Below are 23,342 nucleotides of genomic sequence, written 5' to 3'. Positions count from 1 at the left end.
ACAAGGCAAGGTGCTTCACACAACAGGAAAAAAATGCAGTGAAATCTAAAGACATGACAGAGATCACAAAACAGTTTAAGACCGAAAAGAGAGTAGTGCAATGGAAATCATTTCAGTCAAGCAGAGCTAAATAAAACTTTTTTTAGCTTAGATTTCCACATTGCTAGATTAGAGGCCTGTCTCACATCTTCAAGACCCTGTCCAGGCCCAGTCCAATGTCTCAGAGCGTGGAGCAGGTTCTCTGTCAGCACCCTCACTCTTGGACAGCCATGTGTTCAGCTGAAGCAGCCGGCTAAACTTGTTTATCTTCCTGTCGATGTTTGGAAGAGGTCCACTTATGAATGTTTTGATTTCCATTTCATCAAGCACGTCAATAACGTCAGGAAGTCTGGTTTCCAAACTTCAGACTCTTCCCGTTGTGTTTCCTCTGCACCCACGTGGACAATTAGGTGCTTAGTCCTTGATGTGTGGCCAAAATATTAGGAAGGCGTGACTTCATCTCAGAAACCGTGATGCTGGGAAAATAATGTGTTTTCATTTTTTCATGCGTCATGTGACTTATTGCGGCGTCCTCTATCAGAGCCGTCTCAGTGACTTTGACGTTTGACACAGATTCTCTCACTGGTATTTTGGCCATGTCATTTATACATTTTTTCCTTTGTTCATTTACTTCAGTCTCTGGAAGTGGTAAAACATTGTTTTTAAGTTGTATTTGAGGTCACTTTACATTATCTTTGTATCATTTAGGATTTGCAACAAGTTTGTTCCTAGATAAAGCGTGGTCTTTAGACAGTTTTGGGAACGACAGAGTTACTCTGGTTTAGGTTGAAAGTAGCAGTTTTTCTTGTAAAAATGGTGGACTTCTTACCACTGGATGACACAGGAATTGTATCGTGTAGTCCTTTTTCAGATTCTAAAGCAAATATCAGTGCTTGTCAGTGGCGGCTGGTGGTGCAAATTATAGGGGGGGCTATTTGACATGACCGTGTTTTTTTTTTTTTTTTTTTAAGGGAGTGTCTGCAGTGCCCCAAAACTGCCATGTTATTTTTGTGCCGGCCGCGCGCCGCGGCTCCTGAAACTGCGCCGCTATTTGACCGCGGTTTAGCGCCGTTTTAGACCGCGCCGGGTTAAGGTTAGGGTTAAGGTTAGGGTTAAGGTTAGGGTTAAAGTTAGGGTTAAGGTTAGGGTTAGGGTTAAGGTTAAGGTTAGGGTTAGGGTTAAGGTTAGGGTTAAGGTTAGAGTTAGGGTTAAGGTTAGGGTTAAGGTTAAGGTTAGGGTTAGGGTTAAGGTTAGAGTTAGGGTTAAGGTTAAGGTTAGGGTTAAGGTTAGGGTTAGGGTTAGGGTTAAGGTTAGGGTTAAGGTTAGGGTTAGGGTTAGCCATGACTCTATAAGAGAAGTCCCGCGGTTCCTGAAACTGCGCGGCCATTTGACCGCGGACCGCGGCACTGCAGTCACGGCCTTTTTTTAAATGTCCAAAATTTAATTTTTTACATTGACTGTATGGATACATATTTTAAATACACATTTACAACTGAATGAATTAAGTAAACACACTTTATTTCCCCTTTTGTTAATAATAATGCAATGACTTAGAGGCAGATTCAATTTGTGAGAAAATACATTTGACATAAAATTACATTTTACAAAATATCAGATTTGAAAAGAGCAAATCAAAAATCTCAGTGATACTGTCACTTATAGTTCATAGTAGACATTACTATATTAAGTGGAAATAAAAACACAACAATTGTTTGTGCCTGTTTCATAAAACAGCTTCTAAGTGGCATTAGTTACCCTGAACTACATGTGTAACATTTTACATTTTTATATCTAATCATCACAGCCATTATTGCTGTATGGAGACTTGTTCTTAAAGACATGTCATTTATAGCATTCTTTCATAAGTTTTCTAATAACAAAAGCATATTTTTATGAATAGAAGTTAAGTGATAATTAATGCTTAACGTTAGCCCTATGCAAGTAATAAACTTAAAAAAAACACTCCTTTTAGAGTGTTTGTTGTCAAGGTAACGGTAACGGAGCACGGAGTTCGACAGATCACATGTCTCGGCTCGGATTTATATGAAATCAGCCGCTTTCACTTCAACACGAATAAATCCAGCAAACAGTTGAGCAGCTCATTCTGAGTCGTTTTGGACGTCTGTAGATGCAGTTTTAAGACGTAACCACGGAAAACACGGCGTGTGTCACTTCCGTGTAGGCGCGGGCACATGCCTCTGTCTCTAGCGTAAAAAGCGTAGCTCCGTGGCGTAACTTCTACGTTCAAAATGGCGCTCGAGATTGCGCCCATGGATCTATTGGAACCATGCGCCAATGAGCAACTCCATAGGCTTCAATGGCGGCCATCTTGGCTTCCGGGGGCTTGGATTGCGCCCATCAGTCGCTATTTTCCTATGGCAAATGCCATAGTGACGTAGTCACTTTTGATTGTGATTTGATTGGCTGAAAGTCCCCATTGCTTTTCTATGGGGCTCTGGGGTTTTCAAAACTTTTCAAACCGCCCCATGGGAACGTAGAAAAGTGACGCAGGCTGCGCCAGGCAGCAGACTGCACAGCGTAATAATATCTTATATATCTATAAATATATATTTATATATATATATTTATATATATATATATATATATATATATATATATATATGGATATATATGATTATTTTGCATATTTACACTAATAAGAATATAAGATATTTCTGAATAAATTATATTGTTTTTAGACACAAAAAAAATTGACGTAGTTGGCTGATATGACAGGGGGGCGGCGCCCATAATAGACCAGCCGCTGCTGGTGCTTGTAGCTCATGAATTTCTTGTTGATATTTCCACCAGCGTTCACAATATTTTTTTCCCCTTCTCCCGGACATGTCGTTGGCTCGTCAGATATGTTGTTAAAACTGTTCAAATGTTCTTAAAAGCCTTGGTTTACGTAAAAAAGTCCTAATAAAAAAATTCTGGACGACAAAAATAAAGCAAAAAATAAATAAGGACAGCAGTTACAGGTGTTTGTCTTTTTTTTATTCAAACGCTTTATTTTATTACTTTTACTGCATCAATTAATATGCTTTGTTTTATGTTGCAAAACATCCCTGAAGCCCCTAGTTTCATAATCTTGTGAACTGACAATGGCAATAAAAAAAAATCTGACTTTTTTCTTTATTGACATTGTTGAAAGACACTGGGTGATTCAGTGCTGTTTTTGATTTCTTAGAGAACATAATTGTCATCAAGTGTCAATTATGTTGTTGTTGTTGTTGTTGTTGTTGTTACTTTTAATGGCAATTGGCAGCCAACTGGAAAGGTGAAGATGAAGATGAATAACTTCTGATGACGTTTCAATCCAAGTGGAATCATCATTAGTAAATAATGTGTTGAATACTGATAAAGATCCAAATGTTTTACCACAGAAGAATCTATTACATGTTGTTCACACTTTTCTTCTTCTACTTGTCTTCTTTCCAAGGTCACCGGTCCCATCTCACCGTGAGCGAGGAGGGGCGCAGTAACTATGGAAACTGCTCCACTGGCCCCACTCCTGACTGCTCGCCCCCCTCTCCAGACACGGCCCTGAAGAACATCGAGAGAGTCATCCGTCCACAGGTACAAGCTGTCCATTCTGACACCAGACACACAACCTAAACTTAGAGATGCACAAATTATATTAAGCATTTCAATTGATTTGAGCTTGCCGTTTCTTTCAAAATGTGTAAGTCAAACTAAAAGTAACATTCACTTTGAGAATAACAAACCAGCAACAACTAAATGAGTGCCTATTGAGCGTTGGCTCATTAATAACTTCAGACTAATTTAGTATTTTCTTCTGTCACATGAAATAGTATTAGAAACACGGGCGCAGTGCAACATTTCACACCAAGATAATTAAAGACACTTGTTTGTGGGATGTGCAGATAGTGTGACAGCAATGACAAATTCATCTGACTAGAAAAGAATGGACCCACCGGCAAAGACACGTCATTATTGGTTTGCCGTGTACCTTTTTATTTTCAAGGTGAACTGTCAATGAATTGCTTCCTGGTCTATTTAGTGTCGATGCTTTTTTTATTTTGACGCTTTTTAAATCATTATAAGATTACTAAAGAAGTGTCAGGTTTCTGTACACCTGCAGTTCTTTAACATTATTCTCATAAACTGTTGTGTGACTGAAAATAGCCTGCTGTGCCTGGCCACTCCAGTCTTACTTATTACAGCTCAACTTCACTTTTACAACACTCAATCAATTCACTAGAATAATTTTCATGTGAATACTCCCATTGAGTTTGCCTCAGTTCTGACAGAAAAGTCCTGCAGATATGAGAACATGTATTATCGTGACAAAGCACTTGTGCTTTATGTGCTGTGAAACTTCAGTCTGTCACAGAACTCCCTCAGGGTCCAAGTAAAGTATTTCGCATAATTTAGTTCTTAAAGCGGGATTTTAAAAGATATTAGTATGCTATTACAGTTGCCAAATGTTGATAAAGCATGAGCATTGGATTGTAAATATCTCCTTTTCTGCATTAAATTCTTCAGTTTGTTCTTGCTGTCAGCTGAACATGGAGCTTTGTTCCTTTACCCTACAGACGGGAAAAGCAAAGTTACAGAAAAGGTCAGAACAAAAAGGCCATTGCTCTTTGTGTCAAGGGGCTGTCAGTTCTTCGCCAACTCACTACAAAAAGTCACTTGTATATTTAAAGTTTGTTGCTCAAAGCTCAAACTCCTGTTTTTAACCCCAAACTCTTGACTTGGTCTCACATGGACCTGTAACCGAATAAGATATGTGTAAAAATGTAATTCTATAGTGTTTTTGGCTGTATGTACTCTGTGTTTATCTCTAAAAATGGAAAATACATGGTTGACTACATATCATGAATGACATATTCTGCTAATTGCCTGTTTCACAAACCAGCCGCACACTATCCATGCATTATTTATGTTTTCTTTCCCTCTCGTCATCTGCGTGGCGTAGATGCGGTGCCCATGTGTCTGAACAGATCCAAGCACACACACAGACTGATAGAGCAGATAGCTTTCTGAACACATACATTGTGCAGTTTAGATAAGGTATGTGCTGTGGTATGTTGCTTCACCTGGAGTGTTTTTACCATACACAGGCTGAGCTGAGATAAACATGAGCCCAATGCCAATATTAGAAATGGCACAATCTTGATCAGAAAGAATAAACATGAGGCTTAGGTTTGCATTCCATTAGACTGGATGTTCTATGGCGCAGTAGCATGCAGCATGAGAAAGTCATTATTATACTTGTCTCTGATGGAAATGCACTGTTTTTAGTTTTTATTTCCACTATCTTTGTTTGGATTTTCTTGACTTATGTTATAATTTCAGCATTGATATTTTCAGTAAGAAGAAACATTTTCCAATTATTAAATGCATATTAAGGGATTCAAGTGGAGTTTGCCTTAAACAACTGATCGGAGCTTGAGAAAATACCTAATTTTAAACCGTGATCAGAGAGAATATTATTTTCAGACAGAAAAGGGGTCGTCCCAAAGTGACATATAGGAACGCACATCCGTCTTTCATACAAGTTTGGGTTTGATCAAATGTTTTACTAGTAGAACAGAACAGTACTAACTTTATAATACAAAATACAGTTGCGGAATGCAGCATTAAATTCACCGTCTGTATAATTTCTTATGGAAGTATTTTTTGACTGTCTGTTCAAAATTGCCAAATTAAACCTTAAATTGAAACAGAATTTGCAAGACATACATATCATGCAGATGTTATGTTGTGAGAAGTGAATGTTAATAAGTTTACGAGCGTCTGTGGAGCTGTCTGTGCACGCTATAGTCATGTGCTTCACTATAAATACTGAACTGCCAGAATCTATTATTTTGATGTACACGCACTAATCACTGTGAGACTCTGATGATAATGAGTTTGGGCTCAACAAACATTTGACAATCTGCCTGGTTTTTATCCTAGAGTAAATGAGCTTATTGTACGTGTGTGAAATCGTAAATGCTGTTGTGCCTGTCATTGTTACGTGCCAGATGTTTACAGAGCCCCAAAGACCAAACATGCGACAATCAATACACAATTTGGCATTGGCAGCTTTTGGCTTTAGCATAACAACAAGCAGGAATGAAAAGATATAAAATGGGCTTGGTATATTTCATTTTACAACCAACCAGGCCATTGTAACAGTATAGTCTCATTTTATATGTGGGAGTGTTTTCTCAATACTGCATTTGTTTTTATCTGAAATTGATTCAAATGTGTCTGCTCAGAGCAAAAGAATCCTCGTGTGTGTTGTTTGACAGATACAAATAATCTTGTGAAATGTGCTGCCCGGTGGTGGAGTGGTTAAGGCGGCAGCACATTTGAATTTCGGCTCTGACAATTTACTCCATGTCCTCCTCCTCTCTTGTCCCCATTTCACGCTAACGCTGTCCTGTCTAATAAAGTCTACGGGCCAAAAAGAAATAAGACAAGAACTAAATATGACAAAAACACAATTTTGTGATTTTTTATTTTGAAAGAGATTGTCCTCAAAACGTCATATGTAGTGTCAGAGCAAAAAGAAAATTGAGAATAAATTGTAAGTTTTGCTGTAGATTCTACATCAATTCTACTTTAACTTAATAATAACAATTTATGCAACTTATGCCCACAACGATGGGCCTGCGAAGGGCTGTCCTCCCAAACACCATCAAAACTGCATACTAATAACTAGCTAGTGATACTGGGAAAAATATATTCATTCATACATACATAAACACACACACAGCCACACACACAGGCGCACACGCACGCGCGTGCACGCACGCATGCACACACACACACACACATACACACACACTGAACAGTTAGAACTAGTCAGTCTAGATAGAGATACTAGATACAAGAAAGTTGGGTAAAATCACAACAAAATTGTTTTCAAGTATCAAGCCTTTTCCTAATATTGAAAACCCTTTGAAATTTAAATATTGTGACAACACTTACACATACACAGACCGCTGACCAGACTCTATTATCACATTTATTTTGATTTGATTGTCCCCATAATTATAAAGTGTGACATCATCACAGCTTGTTTTGTGTCCAAATGATCAGAGTTACAAAGACACAAACAGCAGAATCAGAGACAAAGAGATCAATTAAGGAGATCCAGGGGGTACACGAGCATATACGAGCATATACGAGCATATACGAGCATATACGAGCATAATACGAGCATATACGAGCATATACGAGCATAATACGAGCATATACGAGCATATACGAGCATAATACGAGCATATACGAGCATATACGAGCATAATACGAGCATATACGAGCATATACGAGCATATACGAGCATATACGAGCATAATACGAGCATATACGAGCATATACGAGCATAATACGAGCATAATACGAGCATATACGAGCATATACGAGCATATACGAGCATAATACGAGCATATACAAGCATATACAAGCATAATACGAGCATATACGAGCATATACGAGCATAATATGAGCATATACGAGCATAATACGAGCATATACGAGCATATACGAGCATATACGAGCATAATACGAGCATATACGAGCATATACGAGCATATACGAGCATAATACGAGCATATACGAGCATATACGAGCATAATACGAGCATATACGAGCATATACGAGCATAATACGAGCATATACGAGCATATACGAGCATATACGAGCATAATATGAGCATATACGAGCATAATACGAGCATATACGAGCATAATACGAGCATATACGAGCATATACGAGCATAATACGAGCATATACGAGCATATACGAGCATAATACGAGCATATACGAGCATAATACGAGCATATACAAGCATGTACTGTACGCGCATATACAAGCATATACAAGCATGTACTGTACGATGGGGGTACTTGGAATGGCTTTAGATTTTTTATTCTATGAGTGTTTTGGAGGATTAGGGACATCAGTATAATTTAAATAAGAAGATATGATAGTAATAATTGACAATATAGTAGAAAAACAAACAATACAAGCCTAGTACTTGAGAAAGGGGTTCTCGTAACTGAGGGGATTCACGCGGTTCCTAACGACTGTTTCATTTATTAGCTGTCACCACACATGTTGTTGAATTGTTAAATGCCATGTGGTCCCTAAGGATGCACAGTTGGGCAGGATTTTAGTCTAGTCAGCCATGGCGGACGTGCTTGATTGTGTTTGCACGTGCATCAAGGCGACTGCGTTCATTAATCCCTTCCAATGGGCCTTGACATGTTCATTAGCTTCCTGTCCATTTACATTTTTGACGCTAAGCCTCAGAGCTGTGTGTTGTGTGTGGTGTGTGTGTGTGTATGTGTGTATGTGTGTGTGTGTGTGTGTGTGTGTGCGTGTGTGTTGTGTGTGGTGTGTGTGTGTTGTGTGTGTTGTGTGTGTTGTGTGTGTGTGCGCGTGTGTGCGTGCGCGCGTGGCATCGCTTGATAATGAGAGAGACGCTCCAAACTCTGTGAAAGCAGATAGTGATGAGTGCTACAATGAAAAGATATTTATTGGGGAAAAGTACATTTAAAGTGATTGAAGTGGCACATTGTTTGATACCAGTGTGCGTCACCCTCCCTGCTCTGCGCCATCTGCGGGCTAATTCGACAGTTTTTGTTTTGTTTTTCTGGTTGTCAGGCCTAAGGCTAAATTAACACATTTAACACTTTGATTCAATGCTGGCTCTGTCCCTCAATCACACGCAGGGAAAGACTAAAGACAGACTGAAGTTAATTAGTATTTATTGAGCTCAAGATTTAACCAAAACAAAGTTATCTTGTTCTCTGCTGTCTCTTTATTTTATTTGCACCATATGATAAAAGTTTGATTTTGGGGGCTCAAAAACACGTTCATTAAAACATAATTTTTACTGTGATCATTGTTGCTTGTATTGATGACATTGAACCAAGTAAAATGCAGATTAAGTGTATCAAGGCTAAATTTGATGATGCAGAGTTTTGCTTGTAGTTAGTTGTTTCTCTATTCAAGTCAAATGTTATTGTTATTTTCTACATTTAAAAAAAAGACGTGTACGCCAGGGAGCAGTTTTTGTTGTAACACCAGTAGGGACAGCGCTTGTGAAATTGGGTAGTGTACTTTTTTGTTATTCCCTTTTCTCTTTGACGTATTGCTCTTAAAACATCACAGATCCCAAGAGTCCCTTCTGTTAGATTCTCTTCTGACTGTTCTATATTTCTTTATTTGGTAAAAGAAAACCAAAAACAATCCTACTTTTTTGCTTGGTTTTGCTCAAAGCCAACCCTAGCAGCAGGTAGTATGGTAAGAAGCACTGTGTCCTGTCAGGCTTCTATTTTCTATATTTTCTAAATGTTTCTACCCCAGCAGCTGAAGGTCTTATGAAGGTTGTCCTGTCAAGTGCCTGCCTAATATTTCTGAACTCTGCAGCGCCTAGAGCCTCGATTGATTCACATACTCGCACTCATTGAGGCCGTAGCAGAGTTTGACGGTGTTGTTTGCGAAGTGTAACGGCAGGTTGTTGAGAGCTGCAAATGTGTTGTTATGCAAGGCCTGTTTACCAGATGTCTGTCAATAGGGTGATTGGTCCTCCCTGGCGTCTACTGGAAAACACTTTGGTTTAGCCATTATTATATTTACCTTTAATTTATACGCTTGTTTTCCTTCCTTTATGTATTGGTACATATCCTGTGGAAATAATCTTGAACAGTGTTGTCATGAGATGATTCAAAAACACCTCTTTAAGTAACAATGCGACGACAATGTGTTCCTGACCATTTAAAAAGTATTCTGAAACGAGTCTGGAATTCTCTACAAAATGGTTATTGTATCAGTGCCTGCTCAAATGAGTATCACGTTTTGACACTATGTATTTGGGGACGTTTTTTTTGTGTTTTGTTTTTGAAACGATCGTAAATGGTTTCTGTGACACTTAATAGATGTGACGATGACGGGTAAAAGATGTGACCTTTCAGATTTCTTTGTACGTGTTATTCATGGTTTTCAGCTTCCTGTTATATGCTACATTTTGAGGATTTTTTCCCCATTCAAAAGATATCAAATTTGGTTTTAAAATATGAATCGCTGTGGCAGTCTTACAGTGTATTCACATAATTATGGATACAAATGAATCTACTTTTATATTCCTAGTCTAGATTGTCTATATTGGGATATGTTAAGTCAAGATTTGTGAATTGTGATGTGCAACTTTGAAGCTCCATCCATACTTTGATCTAAACTTTAGCTGCCTCCGTTATTCTTAATGTATGTAGTTTCTGATGAGTGCACCTGTTTATAAGTGGCTCTTTCATACTCTTTATTGTGTGAAAGATTTAATGTTTGATGAATTATTTTGTATTATATGTGCTGCTGCCTCTAGTGGTCGTAAATGAGAATGTTGGACTCTTTCTTTCTTTATTCGTTTTTGTCCACATCTTATAAAAGGGAACGCTCAAGCTGCTTGATGTGCTGTACATACAAATAAAGCTGTAATCCACTTATTTCCAGTCAAATCAATCATTCTGGGAAGCATCAGGGTCAGACGTACTCCAAACCCATGAATAAGAAATTAACCTAAAATAAAATTAAACATTAATAGGACTGCTATATGCCTTCCACCTGGACATTTTTGCTTTATTACAAGTCCGTAAAACCCATTTTTAGTTCATTTACCTTCAGCTTTTAAAAGAGAACTGTCAAAAACTCAACGGCTCAGCTGATCCCTCTGTACTCATTTTATAAATTTAAGAATTCCTCTGTGCAGAGCTTTTTTCTACTTATGATTAGAGTTAAACAAACATCAGAGTCCAAAACTACAGAGTCTCAGCATCACAAAAGTTGTTTTTCTCCAATTGTTTGTTCTCCAGAGGGTTCAAAAACAGCTTTAGTTTTAAATGAGACTCATTTTTCCAGGCGTTTTAGGACAAATAAACCCCTAATATTAAGTGGTTTAAATACCCAAATTATCATTACCGTTACAAGGGGATCAAAATGTTCATGAGACAGCCTTAAGATCAAACACCTTTGATCTTTAACTTATTGGATCCCCCAGAACAATATGAAATTTGCTCTCATTGCAAACCACCACAACACATTGTTTTCCATTCACATGAAACTGAAAAACCCAAATTGCTTTCTGTTTGTAGCCAAAGCAGCGCACGTCTCTGTCCTCCTCCCTGGACGTTCAGAGACCAGTCAACCACAGCTGTGAACCCAGCGAAGTGAGCTCTTCTCTGGGCTACGCGAGCTTCAGCACCAGCCCCCCTGCCAGCCCACCGCTCAGCCCACCGCTCAGCCCAAACCAAGAGGACTCTGCTGGCTCCAACGACGACTGCCACTTCACAGGTAAGACACAGTTCCACATTCAGCACGGTGAGCTCTGAAACGTGACCTCTGACTTTCCTCTGCTACAAGACAAGTGCTGGTTTCCTCTCTGCTGGGATTTTATACTTCTTAGCATGTTTTGACGGGTGATATCTTGCAAGAAAAACTCTCTTTGTCTTTTACATTATGGCACCTTACATACCCATAGTATGCAGGATGTGCTGTTAAATGATCTATATTTTTAGTTAATATATTAGATTTATTCTAGATAAGTAGCCAAAGCTGGTACTCTTTGAAAGAAAATTAAACGAAACTAAATTAAACTTTAATTGTTCTTTCAAATTCTTAAGCTAGGAGAAATATTTAATATCCAGTGATATATGAGGTGTAACAAATATACTTAGAATTTAAAGAGCCAACCCACTTTTTTATTAGTCTGTGTTAATTTTCCAAATAAAACTTATTTAGTTGATTCTGAATCTGTGTGAGCTTGTTAACTCTATTTAAGGTTTATCCACAGTTCATTTGTTTACTGATGAGTCCCTTGAGACTTTTCCATCAAATGCTTCAGATCTTGATAAATTCATCAGCGTAATGTGTTGGATGGAAAAAAAGAAAAAGACGTATACTTCCTTACGAAAGTCGTAAAACATGCATTTAATTTATTGTTTGATGTGATGGACCATTTTTAAAACATCGGAATCCTCTTAAGAAGCCATTTCTCTGACCTCTGGTGTTTCCATAGAAATGCTCGTTGTTATGGAGATGTGCTGTTTAGAGACGTGACGACTTCTGCTGATAACTATTTTATCCTCAGGCCAAGATTAGAGCCTGCTCTTCGAATCCCCCATCTTACTGTTATTTGTTACACACTTAAGATAAAATAAGATAATCCTTTATTGTCCACACATGGGGAAATTTCATTGTTGCAACGCACATGGGGAAATTTCATTGTTCCATCTTACTGTTATTTGTTACACACTTAAGATAAAATAAGATAATCCTTTATTGTCCACACATGGGGAAATTTCATTGTTGCAACGCAGGTAGATACAGAGGAAAAGGACAGATAACTTATAGGAAGTTTAAAAAACACTCTCAATAGAAGAACTCTTATAAACAAAAACTCTTATAAACAAAAACTCCTATAGACAAAACCTCTCATTTCCCAACAAGGGATGGAGGGGAAAAAATAAATAAAGATAAAAAACAAAAATACTAACTAACTAACTAAATAAATAAATAAATAAATAAACAAACTTGACTACCACAGTCACCACTTCGTCTAAAATGACTGTACCACTACCCCAATTAATACTTTTTTTATTGAACTTGTTCCATTTCCTATTGTTCTACCACTTCTAAAAGTACTTACATTTGAGATTCTACTTTTCTTATTATTTAGGTGTGTTATTGAAATTAATTGAATTAATAGTAATCTCGATGTATGTAATAGAGAAGAATCCTACATAGTTTCCCGCTGGCTCTTATGAGTTAGCACTAGACTAGAGGAAGTAGGCTGTAGAGAACATAATGCTCGACGTGCCGTGGTTCAAAGGCAGAAAGAGGCTTTGATTTGTGGGAGACACTCATTATCAGTCGGCAGGTGCGCGCTCACAGATCACTCGCGTCCAAACTGAAAGGAACCAGCGTTTGATTCCAACTGATGTCGGGCAGCCGTATTTATGTAAGTGAGATGGACGATTTCCTTATCCAATATTTATAATGAGACTTGAAGCAAGACATTTGTAGGTGCAGTTCAGTCAAGTGAAAATTAATGTTGGACTCTAACAGTTTTCAAATAGCGGTTTTAAATAATACATCTTTATGAATCATTAATGTATTAAGTACATATTTTTCCCTTTTTGTTCAACAGTTTTCTTTCTTATTTAGTGTTGCTTCAGATAGTTTGATAATTTGGAAAGTTAAGCCGAATTATTTATTTATTTATTTAGATATGTGTTGTCCTTCTCTTCTGGGCACGTCTCTTCACTTCTCTGAGATTATTACCTTCAAAGGGCCACATGTAAGGTTTCCATGGTAACACGTTGCGTACAATAAGACATGATGTAGTGTACAGTGTGTTCCAATTTCTCAGATCATCCAAGTTCCGACATGTCGATTGTCAAAAAAGCCTGAGTTAGAAAATCGATCATGGCTGAGCCTTTGGTTTGGTAAAAAATAAACAGCTTCACTTGTGTTATTTTACATTTATTTGCACTCTACTGTCCACCTGCTGTGTGTGAACCTGCTCCTGAGCTGCTAATGAGCTGCTAATGAGCTGCTGATGTTTAAAAAACTAAAAATCACTCTAAAACATTGTGTTGTAAACTGGAAATGTAGCCACAATGACCGGGTCAATAAATGTAAATGTATCATGGACCCACATTTTGGCTGATTTAAGCACTACTGTAATATATTGTAATTGTTTATTCGACTTGCTCAGATGTTTGTCCAGTTCTGATCACTGCTGTTGCTCAGCTTGCTTCTGACAACTCTATATATGCGACTTCCATTTTTGCATCCATTATTTTCATAGTTGGTACTGCGCCAAAAAGTCATACAATTCTAAAGATGCCAGTGAAGAAAGAGTGGGTGAATACTGCAGAGGAGGAAGATGCGTTTAACTAAACTCCCAAAAAATAAAAAGAATGAGCAGCTAGATTTGAAAGGATGAATATAAAAAGCAGAGGATGACCATAAAAGGGATTTCCTCCCTCTATACAGCTGCACACTGACATTCTTCTTCTTCAACATTCTTCTTAGCATATTTTTGGTGAAATCCAAGCAGTTTTACCAACTCAATATAAATCTGTAACCTGCAGTGATGTTTGCTGGTGTCAGGCACCTGCGTGGGCATAAAAGAAGGCTATTTATAACCTAATCCATTGGTTGCACTGCAGTCCTGATGTTTATGCTCTGTAAGAAGGTCTTACATAATGTTGGACACTGCTGTTGAAGTTACTTTCCATATGCCCTCCGCACTGCTCTCTGCTGACGCGGTCATCCTTTATGAATTATGGAGCGCCCCCTGTGACACGTCCATAACAAACAGGCTCTGCGCACAGGTATGGATTTCTTTTCATGGACACGGGGTCGTAGAGTGGTAGGACTGCATGTGGCAAAACCAGTATGATGCATTAGTCCTTATAAATTAGAGTCATTTTGAAACACCCGACTCTCGCACTCTAAACAAGATAACTGATTGATTTGGAGTTAATGAGTGTAAAGCTGCAAAAATCTGAATTCCCTTCATTACTGTGGAGTCTCACCTGCTGCAGCTCTGAGAACTGTCAGTTAAAGTCATCCTAGCTTGGCATAAAATTTCCCAAATCCACAGATCGCATATACAATCTTATCCCAGCGTCTCATCCGTTGTTTTAACAGAAATCCTTTTTTTGTATCCATAACCAACAGACCAGCACACATTAAGATGTTCCTCTTTTCAGCAGAGCAGCAGAGCAGTGCTCCAGTTGCATAAACAATTTTTTCCCCTTGTTGCCATGCAGGTGGAATATGTTATACAATTAGTCTTTCTCAGAAAAAAAAAAAACAATTGGTTCAACAATCAATGCTTGAAAAAAGAACCTGTAAAGGGACACATGCATACATATACTTATACAAGTATGCTATACTTATACAAGTATACTATACTTATACAAGTATACTATACTTATACAAGTATACTATATACATGCCAATTTACCAAACACATCTTTATTACTCCAGCAAATGGACATGCGTCTGCGTCTGTCACACAGGCTGTTTGCTTTTTACAACATCAACTGCTACAACTGCTCACAGCTCATACACACTTCACACACACGGAGTCGTTAGCGAGCGGCTGCCTCATCACATTTAACACTTCCTCCTCCCTGTCTCCCTACACACACCATGCGGGTGAGAGACGCATCACTCCACACTTTGAGAGCCTTGTAAAATGAGTTGGGCGAGAGAGAAACCTCTGTGGGAATATTGGCCGTGTGTGTCTGGAATTGTGAATGAAGCTGGGAGTTCTTAGTGCGGAGACTGGGCCCTCAAGGCTGGATTTCCGCTAAAGCTGTTCCTTCAATGTGGGCTGTAAAATGAGCTCCCCCTTCTGTGATATGACATGACCTTCTTGCATTTGATATTGTTTAACACTATAGGCTAAATGTTACTGGTGGATATCAGATGAAAAAGGCCTCATTTTAATTTTTTTGCTTAAGGGCCCTCCACACAAACGGTATTGTGTCATGAGGTAACAATTCACAGTCAAGGGTGAACTCTCAGAAGCAGCAGACGGCTTTAGCTGCCTCCAAAAGAATTGTATGAATAAAGAACCAAAGAACATTTAAACAAAAATGATGAAGAATATTGTGATTCAAAACTGAATCATTGCATATTGCGCATCTCGTTGTGTCGCTATAGACTGGCGCCTTGGGCCTTAGGCAGGTTCAGCCTGGACAGGGCAAACTCATCAGAGACACACATTCACTCTCAACATCATTCACAAGGGGAATTTTTCCAGTTTACCTAACACATGCATGTGTGTGGACGGTGGGAGGAATCCTGAGAACCCAGAGAGAACCCACGGTAACGGGAAGGACATGCAGACTCCACCCAGAGAGATCATGTGATGTTGTTCTGGCCAGGAAATGAACCCATGATAAAATAGTAAATATATAGCGCCTTTTTACCTTCAAGCCACTCTCCTTTTTGGGAGGCGAGAGCTCTAACCACTCTGTCATCATGTCGGGAATGGGAACAAGTGGTAGAAAATGAATATAACCAACTCCTACCTTGGCATCTGCATCATTCCTTCACTCCAACTTACCTCTGAATTATTTCACTAAATTATTTCTCTAAATTCATCTCTGAGGAGGTTTGAGCTTAAAGATACAAGAGGCATACCTCTTGTATCTTTAAGCTCAAACCTCCTCCGTTTTGTCTCTAAAACATCATGAACTTCTTCCCTTTCCATTCATATACTCGACAATGCCAAAGAAAACCCCAATTTCTTAAAACTATCTTTGACTTTGTTTTACGCCGCACTATCTTGCAGGGTGGGGCTCTTAAATGTGTTACATGTGTCTGTCTTACAGCCTGTTGCAACTGCCCAACTGGAGTGGGAACCATCTTCCTAAATCTTTCATCTCCAGTAGCATTAAATCATTTGTGAAATGTGTAAAACTACAGCCGCAGTTTAATCAGTGATTCTGATTTGGTAATCTATTTGTGTCATCATTAATCCTAACTCTGCCCCCCCGTGACTGCATTAGCCCGCTCTATCTTAGCATGTGCAGGTGAGCTGTTCTCTGCAGGCTGATATTAATTTATTGCGCGCTCTAGGCTTGGGTCCTTCATCTCAGGTTTGACTGACAGTTGTGATATTGCTCTGTAGTTTTTAATAACTGTCAGCACAGCACCGTGAAAGAAGGAGAGCTGAACAAGCTTTATCAGGCGCTCGGATCACCTCAAGTCGTGCCTGTGCTCCTCCCGCACGGGACGTATAATTGTATAGTAGTTATTTTCTGTATGTCTGTCAATAATACACTTTTGAGTTATTTTCTTCACTGAATCTTGTGCTCTCAAAAGTGTATTTGATCAAATTTAGCATCAATATAATGTGTATTAAGATGCAAATATTTATTCAGTACATTTTTGTGCAGAATGCAAACAGTCGAGACATACTGTAAATGGGCCTGAAACCTGAAAGTGGAAAAATAAAGCAATGGGAAAAAACATTGGAATGAAACCACCAGGATTCAAGGGTGTTATAAAGTGTTTTTTTTTTGCTTTTTTCTCCGCAAAGGTCAAGGCAAAATATTTTTATTTGGTCATTTTACTGACAGATTGTGGGGAGGAAATGTATAGATGAGATGAAAAAACACGGCATCTTCATATTGTACAATACCAGAGTATACACTGCAGCAGAGCTAATACTGCTACTACCATAACCTCAGATGAGCCTTTATAAATCGTTCCTTTCAAAACATTGCCTCGTTCCCAGCCTCCCCTCCAGCTCGTTCACCTCTGTGTGTCTCCATCTCGATGTCATTGGCTGTTATGAACTCCTTACGCCCCCTCGATTTTAGCCTGGCGCTCTGTCATTCGTCACCTCTCTTTCCATTTCACTGTCTGTGCCGCAGCTGAACGCCTCTCCAGAAGTCATTTGCCTTTCCACTTAAACACTTTTTTTCCCACTCCAGTCAGATTTCCATCTTATTATTGTTTCCCATATACCGTACTATATCACGTGTGCTCCCATCATCTGTTTTATTTGCTTGGTTAATGAGCTAACTTACTGGTAAGAAATTAGGACTGTTAATAATTTAAAACTACATATTTTGTATCTTTTGAATATGGGAAAAAGTCCTCAAAGTTTTGCAGAGAACAGGAAAGTGAAACCCTTGTACAGCCAAAGTTATAACCAGCTTTTAGTGAAAAACACCCCGGTTATGAGGAAGATACATTAATATTCATAGATTGCATATTTAGATTACATTTCACAATCAATTTATGCTAAATACTGTAGATCAATGCTTGAACACTGGCAAGAAATGTGTAAATAAAACTACTACTACTAGTAAAAAAACAACAACTTATATATTACTTTTTATAAACGAATACTAGTCCATTATTGGGATGTCAAGATTATCAGGTTAATCGATTTTAGAAGCAACATTTAGTCATTTCAATTCATATATTCAATATATAGTGCCTTTTATGTGACTTTTTATCACAAAAAACTTTGCTTTTGCGTTCATAAAGTTTGATTTCATGAAACTTGTCACATACTATAAGAACAGTTCTGTATTAGAGTAAATTAAAATAAAAGATTTCACTTTCGATATGTGCCAATAATCATGATATTGTGATGTTTCTTCCCACAATAATCGTAAATCGTGACTTATGTTCAGGTTTAGTAAATAAATTCAGTCTCTACACCATTGCTCCAAAAGAGACTCCTGAAATAATATCAGCACTTGCAGAAATCACATTCTCAGTGTTGTCTAAAATGGCACTCTCTCCGTTTCTCGTGCTTCCCATTTGCCCTAAACACATTGTCTACAAATAAAATGCATTGTTTAGGTGCATGGAGTCCACTGCATCGCACACATGTGTCTCTCTCCCACCTCCTCTTTTTCTCAGTGCGATGTAGGTGGATTCGACAGCTTTTCTTCTTCGAAACAATTTACCAAGAGACACACAACACCACCTCTGCAGTCAGTCCAGTCAGTAAAGACGCGTTATAATGGCCAACGTTGACTGTCCAAACCGAGGCACAAACAAACGCTTCCCCTTGTAACGAGATGAAGACAACATTTCAGGTTTTAGTAGCGGGCCGCAGCGTGCCTCGACTTGACAGTTGGTTTTATGCTGCAGGTTTTGAAAGAAGAGGGAGGTATGCTGCACGGGATAATGCTGTTGTTTCACAATCACAATCTGACACTTCCCTGGATATTAAGACTTGTAGCTGCTCCTGTTGGTGTGAAAAAGAGGATTTGAGTGCCGTTGTTTGTAGTCTGTGCTGCGACCTCTTACACAGCCAGGTAAGATCCATCTCTAAGATCTGACTTCGGAAATCAATGGATTATGTAGTTTGAGGCAGGATATTGATAATGGATAGATATGTAGTAGATATTGCAAACTATGAAGATTTTAGTGGCTGTTTAATTGACATATTTCAACCACTATTTGGATATAAAAGGTATTTCAGTGACATCTATTAGAGGCGTAGCGCAGTACATCCCAAACATGTTCAGCCCAGGTTATAATTATGATGGTATCTTGGTGTGTTTTTTTATTCAGACGTAGCTGCTAATTGGAGTTTGCTACATTGTTTTCCCTATTATTTCCCCATTTAGCTTATGTTCCTTGCTCACATAATGTAGCGTCACACTGGCTTACATGATGTTCTTCTGTCATACACTTTCACCACAGACACTCCTAAAACTCCATGAGATGCCAGCGCTGGGTCTGTGTTACCAAGGCAACATAAATGGCTCACCTGTTGCCAGCAATCTTCATCTTTATAAAGAGAGCGAGAGAGAAAGAAAGAGGAAAGAGGGCTGCAAATAGTGATAACTAATAATAACTAAATGTATGGAGAAGATACATGGCCACTTAAAATGCACTTAAACTATTGTGGAGGCACAATGAGGCCTTCAGGGTACAGAAAGAACCTCGTCTGCGGTGACATAGAGTCCTCGCCACCAAGTCCTCGCCACCAAGTCCTAAAAGAGAAAATTATAACTTTTAATTAAAAACAGACCCTTGTTTGTTTGTTTGACACATACTGATGGAAGCATAAACACATCAATAAACAAATAAGCAAGTAAGCTGTTTATTTGAGTTCATCCTTTAATGGGTGGGGATTAGTCATGACTAAAGCTCTTACTGCCTGTGTAGGCCAACGTTTCCATGTAACACAATGACTCAACTTGTACCTGAAGGCTGTTAACTTTTGGAGTAAGAAGAATTAAATCTTATGAAGTGTTGAATTAAAAGGTAGCATCTGAAAGGACAGAACATAACCCTAAGAATGTTCCTCTCAATCTATTTTTCTTCTCGTGAGTATAAGCCAAGATGTCCGTTTCCTAATGCCAGTCTGTTGTGTTTTATGCCGTGTGGTGTACGGTCAGATTACACTCTGCAAGAGTCTAGACATGCAAATACTGTAGTGTGGGGTAAGGCAGCTGTCAGGAGGTCCACACTACACAACTGGACTGAGTGTGATTATAGAGTCTGAGGTCCACACTACACGACTGGACTGAGTATGATTATAGAGAGTCTGAGGTCCACACTACACGACTGGACTGAGTATGATTATAGAGAGTCTGAGGTCCACACTACACGACTGGACTGAGTGTGTTTTAGAGAGTCTGAGGTCCACACTACACGACTGGACTGAGTATGATTATAGAGAGTCTGAGGTCCACACTACACGACTGGACTGAGTATGATTATAGAGTCTGAGGTCCACACTACACGACTGGACTGAGTGTGTTTATAGAGTCTGAGGTCCACACTACACGACCGGACTGAGTGTGATTAGAGAGAGTCTGAGGTCCACACTACACGACTGGACTGAGTGTGATTATAGAGTCTGAGGTCCACACTACACGACCGGACTGAGTGTGATTAGAGAGAGTCTGAGGTCCACACTACACGACTGGACTGAGTGTGATTATAGAGTCTGAGGTCCACACTACACGACTGGACTGAGTGTGATTATAGAGTCTGAGGTCCACACTACACGACTGGACTGAGTGTGATTATAGAGTCTGAGGTCCACACTACACGACTGGACTGAGTGTGATTATAGAGAGTCTGAGGTCCACACTACACGACTGGACTGAGTGTGATTATAGAGTCTGAGGTCCACACTACACGACTGGACTGAGTGTGATTATAGAGTCTGAGGTCCACACTACACGACCGGACTGAGTGTGATTAGAGAGAGTCTGAGGTCCACACTACACGACTGGACTGAGTGTGATTAGAGAGAATCTGAGGTCCACACTACACGACTGGACTGAGTGTGATTATAGAGTCTGAGGTCCACACTACACGACCGGACTGAGTGTGATTATAGAGAGTCTGAGGTCCACACTACACGACTGGACTGAGTGTGATTATAGAGTCTGAGGTCCACACTACACGACTGGACTGAGTGTGATTATAGAGTCTGAGGTCCACACTACACGACTGGACTGAGTGTGATTATAGAGTCTGAGGTCCACACTACACGACTGGACTGAGTGTGATTATAGAGTCTGAGGTCCACACTACACGACTGGACTGAGTGTGATTATAGAGTCTGAGGTCCACACTACACGACTGGACTGAGTGTGATTATAGAGTCTGAGGTCCACACTACACGACTGGACTGAGTGTGATTATAGTCTGAGGTCCACACTACACGACTGGACTGAGTGTGATTATAGAGTCTGAGGTCCACACTACACGACTGGACTGAGTGTGATTATAGAGTCTGAGGTCCACACTACACGACCGGACTGAGTGTGATTATAGAGTCTGAGGTCCACACTACACGACTGGACTGAGTGTGATTATAGAGTCTGAGGTCCACACTACACGACCGGACTGAGTGTGATTATAGAGTCTGAGGTCCACACTACACGACTGGACTGAGTATGATTATAGAGTCTGAGGTCCACACTACACGACTGGACTGAGTGTGATTATAGAGCAATGGTCCCCAAACTACGGCCCGCGGGCCACATCCGGCCCGTTGGGCCTTTCAATCCGGCCCGCCAAGCTTGTCCAAGTTATATTAAAAATTAAAAAAATATATATATCCATCCATCCATCTTCTACCGCTTGTTCCCTTTCGGGGTCGCGGGTGACTGGAGCCTATCCCAGTGACTTCGGGCCTTAGGCGGGGTACACCCTGGACAGTGCCCAACTTGTCGCAGGGCCAACACAGAGACATAGACATGACAGACAGTTCACTCTCACATTCATTCACTAGGGCCAATTTAGACTTACCAATTTTTACCTAACACATGCATGTGTTTGGACGGTGGGAGGAAGCCGGAGAACCCACGGTAACACCCAGAGAGATCATGTGATGTTGGTCTGGTCCGGGAATCGAACCCATGATCTCCTTCTTGGGAGGCAAGAGCGCTAACCGCCTTTGCCACCGTGCAAAGACAGTAGATGTGTAGTGATGAGAGAGAAAGGAGGAAATGCAGCAAATGTCGGAGTCGGGATTCAAACTCACGATGCTGGCCGTTCATTTTACCTTTCGGTCAGTCTGGGTCAAGGGTCAAAGCAGCTGTTTCATCTGATACAATGTTTTGCCTTTAGATACATTTCCACTCATTAATGTTACAGATCCATTGGCATCAAAAGTCAGGTAAAAACCTTCAAACAGACAATACACCAGTGTAAATAATTAAGTAACAGTGTAAAATAACAGAGTTACAAAAACTAGCATAAAAGTCAACTAGAACCACTATAAAGCAATCAACTTAGCAGTATCAAAAATAGAATATGAAAATATTTTACACAACAAATCAAAATAATACATCATATTAGCAGCATTAAACACCAGCCCAACAAATACATAAATATACAATACAAAATACTATTACAAAATATAAACTCCAATTAATGAATGTAGCAATTAAGCAATATTACTTTGACTTAGTATTGACTTAATACTAAATACATCACACCACAACATAACATTTAAGTTATTTCATTCATATTTACACCCAGACCAAAGACCCAGACAAGACCACGCTGACCCCGCCCCTTTAACACGCGACGACGCCCGCAGCACATTACCAATCACAACATCGCACGCGGCGGCCACAGCTTAAAACAGTTCAAATAAAGCCAGCGATCTTACCAGCTTCAATGTTCGCACGTGGATACACGGTTCCGCGCTGTCTCTCGCATCTTTAAACTTATTTCGTCGGCTTCAACTTATGCCCGGAAGACGCTAATTAGGGTCCGGGGCGTCATTGACAGCGACGCATGGCAGTGTTTACGTCTTTTCCAGAGCGAATTTCGCGATCTATGAAAGGTTTAAGATGGTCTAGATTCTAGAACAAAAAGGATATAGTACTGTGAGTGCTAGATTTTTTATGAGTCCAGAACCGAATCTCCGGGGTTTCGTTTTTTTTGGACCTGAACCGAAACGTTTTTACAAGTCCAGATCCGGTCCGTCGTACCGGTACGCATCCCTAGATCCAGCAATTGCTTCAAAACCGCGTAGGCTGTATAAAGCTATAAAGTATAAAGCAGCCTGAGCGTCAAAATTTGGTCCGTGGCCCAAATGAGTTTGACACCCCTGTCTTACCTGATACAATCCATGTGTATCTGCTCGACACTTTATCACATCACATTTATACAGTATTTCTTGGTGTTTTTTTTTTTTAAAATGCGAAGTACTATGTTTTTTGAATTTGTATTCTCTTGATCAATAATATAGATTTGGGCATACTCATCATATTGTTATTGACAGCTGCCTTACCACCATCTGACTGCAGATTGTG

General features: G+C 39.5%; 1 protein-coding gene across 3 annotated transcripts in view; it reads left to right on the top strand.

The window, feature by feature from the left end:
• The window catches only part of anks1b (ankyrin repeat and sterile alpha motif domain containing 1B), a 166,092-nt gene that overhangs the window by 95,122 nt on the left and 47,628 nt on the right, over positions 1 to 23,342 (top strand). For all 3 annotated transcript variants that reach the window (XM_072455120.1, XM_072455119.1, XM_072455122.1), the window contains exons 12-13: positions 3,482 to 3,618; positions 11,151 to 11,349. In XM_072455120.1, the coding sequence (XP_072311221.1) occupies positions 3,482 to 3,618; positions 11,151 to 11,349 (336 nt within the window). The remainder of the gene's footprint in view (positions 1 to 3,481; positions 3,619 to 11,150; positions 11,350 to 23,342) is intronic.

The sequence above is a fragment of the Eucyclogobius newberryi genome, unplaced genomic scaffold (genome assembly GCF_026437365.1).
Source record: "Eucyclogobius newberryi isolate DKJ021-1_F unplaced genomic scaffold, fEucNew1.0.hap1 SCAF_2, whole genome shotgun sequence".
NCBI lineage: Eukaryota > Metazoa > Chordata > Actinopteri > Gobiiformes > Gobiidae > Eucyclogobius > Eucyclogobius newberryi.
The sequence above is the reverse complement of the archived record's forward strand: the minus strand, read 5'-3'. Positions and strand labels throughout refer to the sequence as shown.